This window comes from Marmota flaviventris, chromosome 5 (assembly GCF_047511675.1).
Source record: "Marmota flaviventris isolate mMarFla1 chromosome 5, mMarFla1.hap1, whole genome shotgun sequence".
Classification (NCBI taxonomy): domain Eukaryota; kingdom Metazoa; phylum Chordata; class Mammalia; order Rodentia; family Sciuridae; genus Marmota; species Marmota flaviventris.
In genome coordinates, this window is record NC_092502.1 from 159483538 (window position 1) to 159496631 (window position 13094).

The 13094-nt window shown below is 44.0% G+C and overlaps 1 protein-coding gene across 1 annotated transcript in view; it reads right to left on the bottom strand.

The window, feature by feature from the left end:
- Positions 1-1780: 1780 nt before the first annotated feature.
- Mtrr (5-methyltetrahydrofolate-homocysteine methyltransferase reductase) overlaps positions 1781-13094 on the bottom strand; it is a 34647-nt gene continuing 23333 nt past the window's right edge. Inside the window, exons 9-15 of the mRNA XM_071612705.1 lie at positions 11981-12161; positions 9877-9919; positions 8791-8977; positions 6304-6422; positions 4815-4907; positions 4516-4698; positions 1781-2505 (exon numbers count right to left, since the gene is read on the bottom strand). Of these exons, the coding sequence (XP_071468806.1) occupies positions 2361-2505; positions 4516-4698; positions 4815-4907; positions 6304-6422; positions 8791-8977; positions 9877-9919; positions 11981-12161 (951 nt within the window). The 3' untranslated portion in view covers positions 1781-2360. The remainder of the gene's footprint in view (positions 2506-4515; positions 4699-4814; positions 4908-6303; positions 6423-8790; positions 8978-9876; positions 9920-11980; positions 12162-13094) is intronic.

The following is a 13094-nucleotide window of genomic DNA, read 5'->3' on the forward strand; positions in this document are numbered from 1 at the left end:
AAAAAAAAAATGCTAGCTCTTTGGTCCAGAAAACCTTCTGAAACTTATCCTCAACACTATCACACACACCCTAAACCCCTGATCTTTCTCCACAGCATTAACTACCTTCTCAGACACCATGTGATATGCACCTAGTCATTATTTCACCCCTCTCCTCCACCTAAGAACATAAGGTCCCTGAGAACAGGTGCATCATCTGCTGCAGTCATGACAGTACCCACAGCACTGAGCAGTACCTGGCAGAACAGGCCCAAATCCTTGTGCAGTGCAATCCCCCCCCGCCCCCGATATTGCTCTGCCTGCATCTATGTGTATATTTACTACTTTAAATCATCAAGCCTTTGTACGTATTTAAAATTCTTCCTTGATTTAAGAGAGTCAGTAAACGATGTTTTAGTTTATGCAATTTAGGTCTGCCTTCATGGCCCAATTCATGGTCAACTTTTAAAAATGTTTCAAGTCTTCAACATACAAACTGGGTGCCCAGTTTGTGGGATGCAGCTAGTATTTAGTTTGCTCATGGTAAAACTCAACTTCTCTAAGGATCTGGTAGTTCAGTATATTTCACACATGCTACAGGTCTGTGCCACAGACGGGCATCCTCTATTGCAGTGAGAACACTCATCAGGACAGCCATATTGTAGAATCGACCACAATAAGCTCCTCTGATTATACAATCACTGATCAGTGTGATAAATGTTACTGAAAATAATGGGAACAATCGTGACTTGTTACAATAAGGCATTTGAACATGGCCTCATTCTTAACACCGGTGAAATCTAAGGTATAGAAATTGGATATAATAGAGTACTCCCCACCCTTACACAAACAAGGTCAAAAACTACCTAGCAAGACCCAGGGACTGGTGCCTGAGCCCCACCTCTAAAATAGCTCTGTTTAGCTACCGGGTTAGAGGATGGCTCATGGTGATAAAAGGAATAAAACCTCATCCCTAAAATAGCAGTCTTGAATAAGTGTGGCAGGATCACCTGAATAGACAGCTGGAGTTTCTTCAAGCTTATACAGCAACCCATTGTTGTCTGATGCCTGATTGCCCATGTATCTTTGTTCAATAAATATCCTTCTGTATGGCAGCATTTCAATTGAAATCTGCTTTCCAGCTGGTGAGGCCATGAGGAGCAGCTGATCAATAGCACCTGAACTTGTCATCCAACAGGATTTACAAACAGCCTGAACCTTCTGCATGAAGAATTGGCCTGTGTTGATTTCCAACAGCAACCATGACTGACCATTTGTCAGGCTCTCCTTCTGGATAGGTTTTGGGTCACAGATTTACAGATGATATCCGCAGGCAGATATATCTGACAGTTGTATCTTCCAGCAGCTATTAGTAAGGAGCACTGCCCTTTGTCCCTTTTAATGTTTTGCCTCAAGTCTCATCTTGGCTGACGTACACAACCTACACATATAATTGTGTGCACAGCACAGTATTTGCTTGGTATGTTTTCCAACCCCTTGTTTTTTTAGATTGTTTTCTATTATACTGCATATGCTAAGCTATTAAATAAAGGTAATAAATACTAAAGCCCAGAAAAAAAATTTATCATACCTTCCTTTTGTTTGTTTGATAAATCTTAAGAAGGAATCTGAACTAAAGAATCTAAAATATACAAGGCTACCAACAAAGTCAGTATTTTAAGCCTAGGCAATAGTTCAAGTAATATCATGGAGGAAAAACCAATCATTTGGAAAAATTTGTCCCTGTATTCTGGAACTGTGTACTAAAAATAATTGTGATAAAAAACATCAGAGACCAGAGTAGAATTTCACAATATATTTCACATTTCTAGCACCATAAATAACAACATTATTATAGGGGATTACCTTAAAATATTTTTATGAGAAATATAGTTTTGGTAATAAGCAACCATTTGATAATTACATAAACATGCAACATACATACTCTACATGTGTAATTTAAATATATGAATAAAATATCCTTTATGATTGTACTTCATATAAAAGCAATAAATTACTTTTCCATTACTTAATAAAATATTGGCAAGGTAAGTTCACAGAGTTGTGCAGTGAATCCTACTGCCAGATGCAGCACCCGAAAGCCCTCGCACACAGACCTGGAGCCCCATGAAGGCGCGAGGTCTCCAGATGCAGAGGCACTGGTGAACAAATAAGGGCTGCCCCTCAGCTGTGGGCACTTTGGTGAGGGTCAGACACAGGAGGAGAGCTTCTCTCGCCATTCCAAGTGATCACTCTCTACTCCACCTCCTCCAAGAAATAGTCTCAAAAATTATTTAAAAATTTAAAATCTCACTTTCAGTAAAATAGCTGTTTAGTATTTTCAGCGAAAAATGCTTCATTTTCCTCCTTTAATCTCCACTTTATGACCAAATGTCCTGAAGATACCGTTTTTCTTCTTTTAAAGTTGCCAAGGTTTTCATTGCTTCTAGTTTGTCAACTCCAGCTTCTTTGCTTATTATTTCCACAAGGGCATCATTTACATCCTTGGCCATATTCTTAGCATCTCTAGAAAAGAAGGTAATAGCACCCTTTGTCAACAGAGCCGTCACGCAGCTCCCCACTTCAGCGCTCCCCACTTCACACCCAGTCGGCCCCTTGCTGCAGCCTCTTGGTCCTCCCTCATTCTCTCCCCCATTTCCCAGGTCTTCCCGCCTACCCACCCCACACCAGGCCTTCCCAGGGGGCCACCATTCCACACCGCAGCGCAGACCACATGGTTCCACGGCTTAACAGCCACCACAGGCTTCCCTGCAGCGGCAGCATGGACTCAAGCCTGCGGCTCGCCTCAGCCAGACGCACAGCAGCCTGTGGTCTTGAAGGAAGCCAGCCGCGGTCACAGAGGCCCTCCCTGAGTGCTTCAAGTTGCTCACGCTGGTGCTACGGAGACGGGGGAGGCCTCCTGAGCACTCCTCTGTCCCCGGCAGAAAGCTTCTTGGGCTTTCCCAAGAGGACAGGCTGCTGAGGGCAGGAAGCCTCCCGCCCTCCCCATGTCTATTCTTCAGTGTGGCCAAGCTCCACAGGCCCTCCTGCGTCGGCCCGAGGAAGGACTCCGCGGCCAGGACTCTGGCATGCTGACGTGTCTGGCAGGGAGCCTGCCCTGGCCAACAGCAGAACTCCTCGAGGAGTCTCTCAGGAGCCAGCTCGCCCTTCTTATCGCGCTCTCCTGTCAACTGCTCCCCAGAGCTGCCTCCCCGGGGCTCTGCCCTCGCTCACCTCTTGCTGCCAGCCCTGCAGCTATGCTGCCACCTCTCTCTCACCCATGACCTCACGTGCCTCCTCCCTGGGAAGGGAGCCCCTGCTCAGTGTCCCTTGCTCCGCCCCATCCGCTCATCACTGTTAAAAGCCGAGGAGATTCATTGTGAGCCCTTGTCTCTGGACACTGCTGTTAATGCCTTCGTGTCTCCCTGACTGGGGTGACAAAGCACCAGTGACCAGAAGAGCTACTCACAGGACACATTTTAGGAGACTGAACACCTGTGCTCTTCTCCAAGTTCTCAGCTGCAGTTCTCTGAACACCTGTACAGTTGACTCAGTTTGTACTATTTACACGTGACTCCAAATTCGAGCCTATATCTGAACACCGATGGACCCATCCTCTGTGAAGAGGACGAAATCCAAGACCCTCGCTGAAATCCACCTGAAAACGTAAACCAGCACAATGTCCAGGGCTCCTGCAGTGCTTTCCAACTGAGTCACAATCTACTCACAGGTCATGGGATCAAAAGCCAAAGGAAGCCAAAGCAGCTATACTTTTTTCTTAAACAGTAAATATTAAAAAATGGAAGAAAAATCATGATATGTCTCAAAAGATAAGTAGAAAACTGTTATTTCATCAAACCTGTTTAAATTACATGTATTTGGGGTCATTTTGACAGTACCTCATCTTGTCTATTAATTTAAAAAAAAACAGTCTGACTCAGTCACTTAGAGAACGTGTTAAATGCTAAATATACATATGTTAGGATGAGAGTAAATTTGTGACCTCAAAACTACTTTTTAATCAGCAGGAATTTGTTGAGTTTCATGATAACAGGTAGTTACTTTTTTTAAAGAATTTTTTCTGACAATCTTAGGTTTCTACCATAGATCTTGCCTCAGAAAATGGGTGAAACTTAATAACGTAAGAATGATTCCCGGCTTACGTCAATGTTAACACCACAAAGTATGCCTTGGAAAAAAAGGATCCTAATATGTAAAACCACATTCTCTCAGTGAAAATAACACTTTCTCCCATTTAGCTCAATGGTGAAACCACAAACTTATCCACCACAAAGTCAATCTGGAGAAACAATGTCTTCATGTGAACTGAACTTTCAGAGCCTCACAGGTGTCTTGACTGACAGCGCGCATGCACCTTCACCATCACCTCCTGGTTCTGACTACCTCTTGGCTGTGGAACGTGTGCTGACCTACTCCTGTGCTCAAGAACCAGACAGCTCAGCCCTGCCACCTGGACGGCAGCCTCTCCATCCCCTGCTCCTTCCTGTCTAGCACTCAAGCACACTGGACACGTACCCGCACACGTACAGGCAGCCCTTCTCGTGCAGCAGGATCCTGGCCACCTGCGGGCCGTGAAGCTGGAGGCTGTCCTGCACGTACTTGACTGGGGCTTCCTCCTCCTGCAGGGCAGCATCTCTTGAGAAGGAGACCTTCAGATGAGTCAGAACCCCACGCTGCAGGAAATGCCTGAGCTCGTCTCTGAAATACAACACATCACGGATCACTGGAGAGTAGAGTTACAAGGTGGAAGAAGGCTGAATATTAGAAGCATACACTCAGTGGCTGCGTATCACAACAGAGGAAATGCACAGTACCTGAACAAATAGTCCCTGTCCTTGTGTCTGCAGCCAAAAAACAACCACATTGCTCCAAAATTTCCCTCTGGGTACTGTTCTTGTAGTTTCGCTCTAAGAGAAAAAGAAAGTTGAGATGTGTAATATTAAAAACATTCAGAACAAATCTCCATCAGAAAAGACCACCAGCAAACTCGAGTGCACAGAGTGCATCTATGCAGTCATTCAAAGGTCACCCATTCGGTCAACACTGACTACGGTTGAGATCTCCACTATTTTGTCACGCTGGAGATCCAACCCAGGTCTGTGCACATGCTAGGCCAATGCTCCACCACTGAGCCATATCCCTGTCCTGGTTTGGATCTCAAGTGTCCACCAAAGACCATGTGCTAGAGGCTTGATCCCTGGGGTGACACAATAGGAGGTGGCAGAACTTTCAGAGGGGAAGGTCTTTCAGACATTGGGGGTGTGCCTCTAAAGGGGACCACAGGACTCATCCCTCCTCCTTCCTCTTTTGCTTCCTGGCAGGAGGTGGGCAGTTTTGTTTCACCACACGTGTGCCATGACATACACAGGGCCAACCATCATGACCCTCCACAGCTGTGGTCCAAGTTGGTTATCTCACATTTCATCACAGTGTGCTGAGAACTGCCTGGCACGTTTCACTGCCACTGAACCGGCTGCCAGGGTCCATGCAGCAGACACTACAACACGGAAGCATGTCTCGGTGGACATCCCTGAATCGCATGTGACTACGACAACAGGGTAATTCAAAGAGCACCCTGTGCCATTACAATAATTTCTACCTTAAATAACATTTGTAGCAAACTTAATGTCTGAGATAATTCTTACTGGTTGGAAAAGTCGCACAGGGCACAAGAGGTAGAATGCATAAAAGCCAGTTAGGAGAAGACACAGCAGTGAGCCCAACTGCACCTCCCACTGCACTCCTGCAATCTCAAGGGAACATCTGTAGCACCACAATGGCCATGCAAAGGACACTACTCCTCGTGAAGGGAGCACACGGGAGAGCCCGCACCAACTCACGGCATGGAGAGCAGCGTGACTGCTTTACAGCCAGCAGTTCCATTCTGAGTTAATATCACCTGTTGAAATGTGCTGGTGCCTGACGTCTAACTAAATCTGTTAACTGCCAATTTCATCCAGAAACAGGAGGAAAGCCTGAACCACACCAGAGTATGAAAGTGTGCCTGAAATTCAGCCCCAAGTACATGTGCTGTACACCACAGTGCAGCTGAAAACATAATTGAAGTGTCACAGCAAAGCAGGAAGCCCCAATCTGAAGCAAACTCTGTGAAACATACTGTGTTTACTTTTTCATGGTGACAAATGCTTATGCTGTCACACATCTGATAACGATTTTTAAAAGAAAAAATTTACAACCAAAGTTCGATTATTCTAAAAACTACTGATGAAACAAAAGAGACTATTATATTTCTGCCCTGAATCTCAAGAGGTACATTTCTCCACCAGCAAAACAAGCACATACCTATGCTGCAGGAACCCAATAAAGGGGGCGACGCCGGTTCCGGGGCCCACCATGATGATGGGGGTGGAGGGGTCTGCTGGCAAATGGAAGGAATTTGTTGCTCGAGGAGAGATGGATATCTGGAATGTTAAACCAACTGTGGTGAGTTTGAAAGAAAACCCAGGCAAGAATGTATAACTAAGGCGATCTCTGCTAAGGAAATCAGAAAGTGCAAATCCCCCTTATAAAGCACCATTAATAGCAAAATTAGAGCTTATTGGAACCATGAACACATTTGTCACTATAGAGAAATAAACACTTGTCTTGCACATTTCTTCTCTATTCATATTGAAAAGTTTTTTAAATGACATGATATTTTTTAGAATGAGACAACTATTTTTCAAGGCCCAGGTATCGATCAGATCTGCTTTTTAGTAGGTAATAAATCATATGTATTATGCAGAAAACTTGGTGCATATATATTATGCACCAAAACTCTGAGGACACGATTCTTCATGCCTGCACATGAAAGGCCACTGATGATGACAACAGGATGTAGTCATAAGCTATACTAAAAACAAGGAACCAAAAACACACACTAAGGACCGCTTCAAAGACCATTCAGAACTACTGTTGTAGAGTTCCACATCCAATATTACCCAGAGTTATGATTCTGTAAAACTACCAACACAAGTGATGCAGTAAACAAAATCCTCTTTTTTTTTTTTTTTTTTAAATTTTGAAGATTTCCCTTCAAATCATGTGCCAGACACTTTGGAAGGAATCAGTCTGCAAAGAGGTTCCCCTGTCATGCAAAAGGCACGCAGAGTAACACTGAGGTTCCACGGCACCCAATGTGGTGGCAGTAGTGTTATTCCAATTTGCCATGCAAAGACCACAGGAAGCTCTTGAGGAGCCTGAACACATGCCTTCTCAGTGGAAGACTAGCAGAGCTACGTCTAATTATTGTTCTTGTTATTCAGTTCTCATGAAACCAAATCCGCAATTCCATTAGCTTAATTCACTTATTTAACAATTCTACCTCAGGGATTCAACTTGGCAATATGGCAAGCACTAGAGACCCACCCAGAATGGCATCCCTGCTTGGTCACACCTAGCCTACAGCAGAAAAGACAAGAGAAGCAAGCAACACCATGACATCTGGAATCATCTCACATGCCCTCTTCGTTCACAGGGGAGTGGGAGAGGGTCCCCTCCTCCCTATGACAGAACTGTGGGAAGGGGATAATTCTGTAAATAACGGTATAATCTGCCACGGAGGGGGAATGTGTCTTGGGTCAAAGGCCAACATTTCCTACACTCTAGTGGTGTTACTAAGCATGACGAAACTGTATCCTTTCCCTCTGTGCCTAAGGTGCTGGCACATTGGCATACTGAGCAGTCTATAAAATCTGTTAAACAGACAAAGGAGGAGGGAGAGGAGGGTGGGAGAAACACCTCCAACAGGCCCCAAGCTTACACCGCTTGTCCTGAGCTGTTAACTTTCTGGAGACCATCTGCTATTTTTACACAATCATGAAGTGGCATTTTTATGTCAGTACTAGCACTTGTTTTCATAAAAGCGACAGTTTGAGTTTCCTACTATTTGTTGAGGAATGATGAGTCCGTCATGATTAATGAAGACTGTGAAGCAGTTCTGTTCCGGGCAGCGGATGGGAAACACCCAGTGAAGGGGCAGATGCCAGGGCAGTCTTCCCTCGGCCCTCCTGAGCATATGCCCTAAGGTCTCCAAATGTTCCCACCCCAGGAAACTAAAGAAAGCACATCTGTCACACACCACACACGACACACTGACTTCTTCATTATCACGAAGACGGAAGGCTTCATGAGGAAGCCTGTAGTGTTACTTCAGCCATCCTTTGAGCAAAGGCGGAAGACTTTAAATTGTTCTGTGTGCGTGTGGTTCCAAATGAGATGATGCTGAGTGTCACTAAGTCCCAGCATAAATGTGTTCATAATATGTCCATAACCCTATATTAATCCTTTCCTCCTAGGTGTTTAAAAAGTACTTTCCCAACATAACTTTTCCCCAATAATGGCAGAGATTCAAATCCCACACACCACAATGACAAAAGGGGAGAAACGGGGACAGGGGAAATCCTAACGCTACAAGCCAGAGAATACCCAGCTACTCCTCTGCAGAGGATGCAGGCTCTGCATGACGTCAAGTGCAGCTGTCCTTCCCCACCCTCCCTACGCTCCCTGCCAGGGTATGCACACAGGTCTCTCCACAACGAGGATAGACAAGGAAGGACAGGCTGAAGAAAGCTAATGCTTTCTATGTTGAGGAAACATGGACTCACTAAGACTGAGTGGAAGTGAACAGTGCTATTCTGCCTCCCAAAAGACATTTTAAAACTCAAGCACAGCACCCACTTTCTTAGCAAATGGACAGTGCAGAGAGGACATCTGTGTGTGCAATGTATCAATATTTGTTAACATATAGCAAAGACAACTTTGGCAAAGCTGAAATTCACTCTTTAGTACCTTAGGAGCCAGGGCTTCTCTGCCATCTGCAGGTGATGCCTGAGTGTTTGGCTGAAGAATCGAGGCAACCAGCGTGGACAGCCAGCCTGTGCACACGCCCTTCCGCAAAACCACCGCTGTAGCGTTAGAGGCGAACTCCACAATGTTAAAAATAAAATGAAGCCTTCCAGGGTGAAATAAGCCTGAGCTGCAAAGACACAGGGTAACTGACTTCTGCATGAGGACTGATACACTTGGGCCAAGTTCATCCTGATTTTTACTGCAGTGGGTGACAGTTCCTCAGGAGCTCTGAGCAACCTCAACTCTCAGGGAAGAACAGCGCTTCTTCCTTGACCCTCTATCCTGCCACCCATTCTGCAATATCATTCAGCAAAGTTTCTAGTTTTATTTGCTTGTTTTCAATACGAGATACGATTTATAAAAAATGAGATGCCTTAAGGGTTTTCATGTAAAAGATTAATTTCTGCAGTCTCTGTAAAGACCTTTTACCATATAAACACAGATAAATCCTGACGAACATCCCATATATGATTTATTAAGTTGATAAAATTTGAAAGTAACTAAGATCTATACCTCCAGAAAACTAAAAATTCAAAGAGAAAAATCTTTAAAATATATTTCCACAAACAAAAAATATTTCTCGTCATGTTCTGTTAAATGCTGAATAATCTGTTCTTGTGCTGTCACTGTGGAGCAGCAGGAAGAACCCAGGGGAAATCCAAGGGGCCCTAAGAGGGGAGGAGGCGGAGCAGGGAGGTAGTCAGTCCTCTGTGCCCCGCTCACCACACGTGTCCTGCAGGTGGGCTCTCTTCCCTGCCCTCCACTGTCACCCAGGGGACGGGAGAGCCCAGAGGCCTACTGCCCTGAGGGAGGGAGCAGCGGCAGATGACAGGAAGCCACCCGGGGTCTTCAATGTGGGCTCCTGGAGGCCCGGAGTCCTACAGCGCCTCCTCTTCATGCCTCACCACGCCTGGCTCATCTTCCACATGAAGGTTCCACTGAATGAACTGACAGTCAGCAAGGATTGGAAGTCTGAGTTTCATAAATTTGGAGGGAAAGATGCTATATGTTAACAAATATCAATACCTTGCACATGAATACGGTCTGGGCTGGAGTTTAGGAAGATGTTCTAGGAAAAAAAAAAAAAAAAAGCAATTATCAATTCACTATTATGGAAAATAACCTCATTTAAAAAATTTAAGACCTAAAGAGAGTATCTGAAATAATTTACATTATATTTTTAAGTCATATTTTATAGCACTATAAATTCATTGTGTCTAAGTAAAAAGTTACTAATTTTTCCCTTCTAATTTTATATATGCATTGTCTTACTCTGAAATAAAGTTATTTCTACCAATATGCTGGTTTGATAAACCAAAAGATACTAGAAATAGGGTCCACAAATGGGCTTCAGAATTAAGGCATTAATTAAGCTTTTTTCTTTTGTACTGAGGATTGAACCCAGGGGCTCTCTACCACTGAACACATACCCAGCCCTTTTTATTCCTTGAGACAGGACCTAAGCTACTTAGGGACTCACTGAGTTTCTGAGGCTGGCCTAGAACCTGAGATCCTTCTGCCTTGGTCTCCCAAGTCACTGGAATTACAGGTGTGCACCACCACACCAGGAGTTAAACTTCATATGTATGTACAATTTTTCTCAGGAGAGGTGTCCAGAGTTTTCAGGATCTTAAATAAAGTCAAGATCTCAAAAGAATCAGAGACCACTATTGCAAGGATTATTGAAAATACTTAAGGCAGAGAAATAGTTTAAAAAGGAAGTGTGGGGCTGGGGCTGGGGCTCAGTGGTAGAGCACTTGCCTTGCACAAATGAGGCATTGAGATTGATCCTCAGCACCATATAAAAGTAAAAATATTGTGTCTATCTACAACTTAAAACAACAACAACAAAGGAAATGTATTCATACAATTAAAAAACAAGTGTTTATGGTTATAGATATTTTTAAACCAGAAACTCAGTGGTTTCAAGAAACATAGATGGTGCAATAAAAGCAATTTAAGTTGTTAATAGTTGAATTGAACAGTAACAAACTTTGAAATTTTTGTGAGTATTATGATACATTTTTAATAGTTATTTAAGCAAAACTTTGAAATAATCCATCTAGAATGATTTAGAATTCTAATAAATAATTAAAGGGCTCACCTTAACATTAAGCTTCAGATGCATTAATTTTTCCTAAAAAATTGTAAAATAACTTAAAAATGTTAAAGGCCCCAATGTAATTTTTTTCAACATAAATTTTTTCGGTGGTAGGTATTTTGACCTAGGATCTGTACCTGACTACCATCAATAAAACTTAACTGAAGAGCTGGGGCAACAGCCGGAGGGCAGGATGGTGAGGAACAGCCTCATGACTGAGTGTACATATTTGACTTTTTTATCATTTTGAGAATCAAAGTGGAAGAGTGCCAACACGGAAGAGAAAGCCAGCCTGACCTGCTGGGGACCACGCCCTTCCCTATGAAGGCATCAGCGGGCCCCTGGCTGGCCCAGGACTAAAGAGGCCCAGATAGGCTTCGGGTCACAAGACACATGCGAATGTCAACGATCTACCTACTGCCCCCACAGGAAACCAGGACATGCCAAAACCACAAGCCAGGCGCTCTGCGGGACCACCTGCATCTGAAATACCTATGATGAGCCTGCCTCCTGTACCTGCCCCCCCAGTAATGGACGTGTACAGGTACAAGAGGAGCCCCCTTTTGCTCCTGAAGGACCCTACACCTGGGCAGCCATGGGGACACACCTGCACTCTACAGAGTACATGGCTCGTCAACCTCTGTCAATTCAATATGGCGCTCAGTATCTTTGTCAAAGATAATTTTCTCTTAGCTCATTTTTAGATAAAATTTGGCAAAAGAACCTCCTGGAAAAAATAAATTACAAATGATGAATTCTGAGAAAAAAATTAAGACTGGCTCTGTTAAGAAAGAAAATGATAGGGACATTAATAGAAGGAAAAAAAAAAGAGGAAATCAAAAAGCTTGAGGGACCTTTGGCTCCTGGAAGGCACACAGATGTCACTGCTCCCTAAAGACAAGAGATGCTATCCATTGCCACTTGTCAGCCACGTGGGCACAACCCCTGCATGGGATTCAGACACAAAGCCACACAGGCACTGGCGTCCCAGATCCTGAAGAACCCGGGGACCGGGCAGTGAGGACTCACCGAGCAGGAGACTGAGCGGCGGCTGGCAAGACGGGAAGGCCAGCAGGAGGTCCAACAGGCAGGCACTGGCATCGCGCACGAAGCGGTTGTAATCCCCTGCCCCCTGTTTACTGCACAGCTCCTGCAGCCTCCGCTTTTCGGCACTGTCCCTGGTGCAGTCAGCAAGAGCCCGCAAAAATGCCTGGGGAAGGAAGCAACTTAGTGAGCCGAGCTGTAAAGCAGGTAAAACGATCAGAACATCTAGCTAGAGGCGTGGGTGGTGTGGCTCAGTGGTGCAGCACATGCCTAGCACAAGTCAGGACCAGAGTTCACCCAGCTAAGCAAGGAAAAGGGAGAATAACCAGGAATGTTCCCAGAAAAACTGAATTTGATTCATTAGTTGCTTTAATCTTGGCCTGCTCAGAAAATTCTACTGCCATGTTCAATTTTCAGTCACTTTTGCTCTATCTTAAGCAACCTGATCAGTCACAAATACAATCCCAAATTGTCTATCAAGACTATCAGAGTGTGACCACAAAGTTCTATAGCTCAAGATTTTATCTCAGAACACACCCAGTTTTTGTCTTGGCAAATGATTACAACCTAGCTGTCACTGGGATTGGCTGACTTCATTTAGCATCATATTCTCCAACTCCATCTATTCACCTGCAAATGCCATGATTTTATTTTCTTTTAATCCTGAATAATATTCCACTGTGTATATATAACACATTTTTTTATCCATTCATCTATTGAAGGGCATCTAAGTTGTTTCCACAGTTTAACTACTGTGAATTGTGCTGCTATAAACGTTGATGTGGCTGTGTCCCTGTAGTATGCTGTTTTTAAGTCCTTTGGGTATAGACCAAGGAGAGGGATAGCTGGGTCAAATGTTGGCTCCATTCCCAGTTTTCCATGGATTCTCCATACTGTTTTCCATATTGTCTGCACCATTTTGTACTTCCATCAGCAATGTATGAGTGTGCCTCTTCCCCCACATCCTCACCAACACTTATTGTTGTCTGTATTCTTAATAGCTGACTGGAGTGAGATGAAATCTTAGAGTGATTTTTGATTTGCATTTCTCTAAATGCTAGAGATATTGAACACTTTTTCATATATTTGTTGACTGACT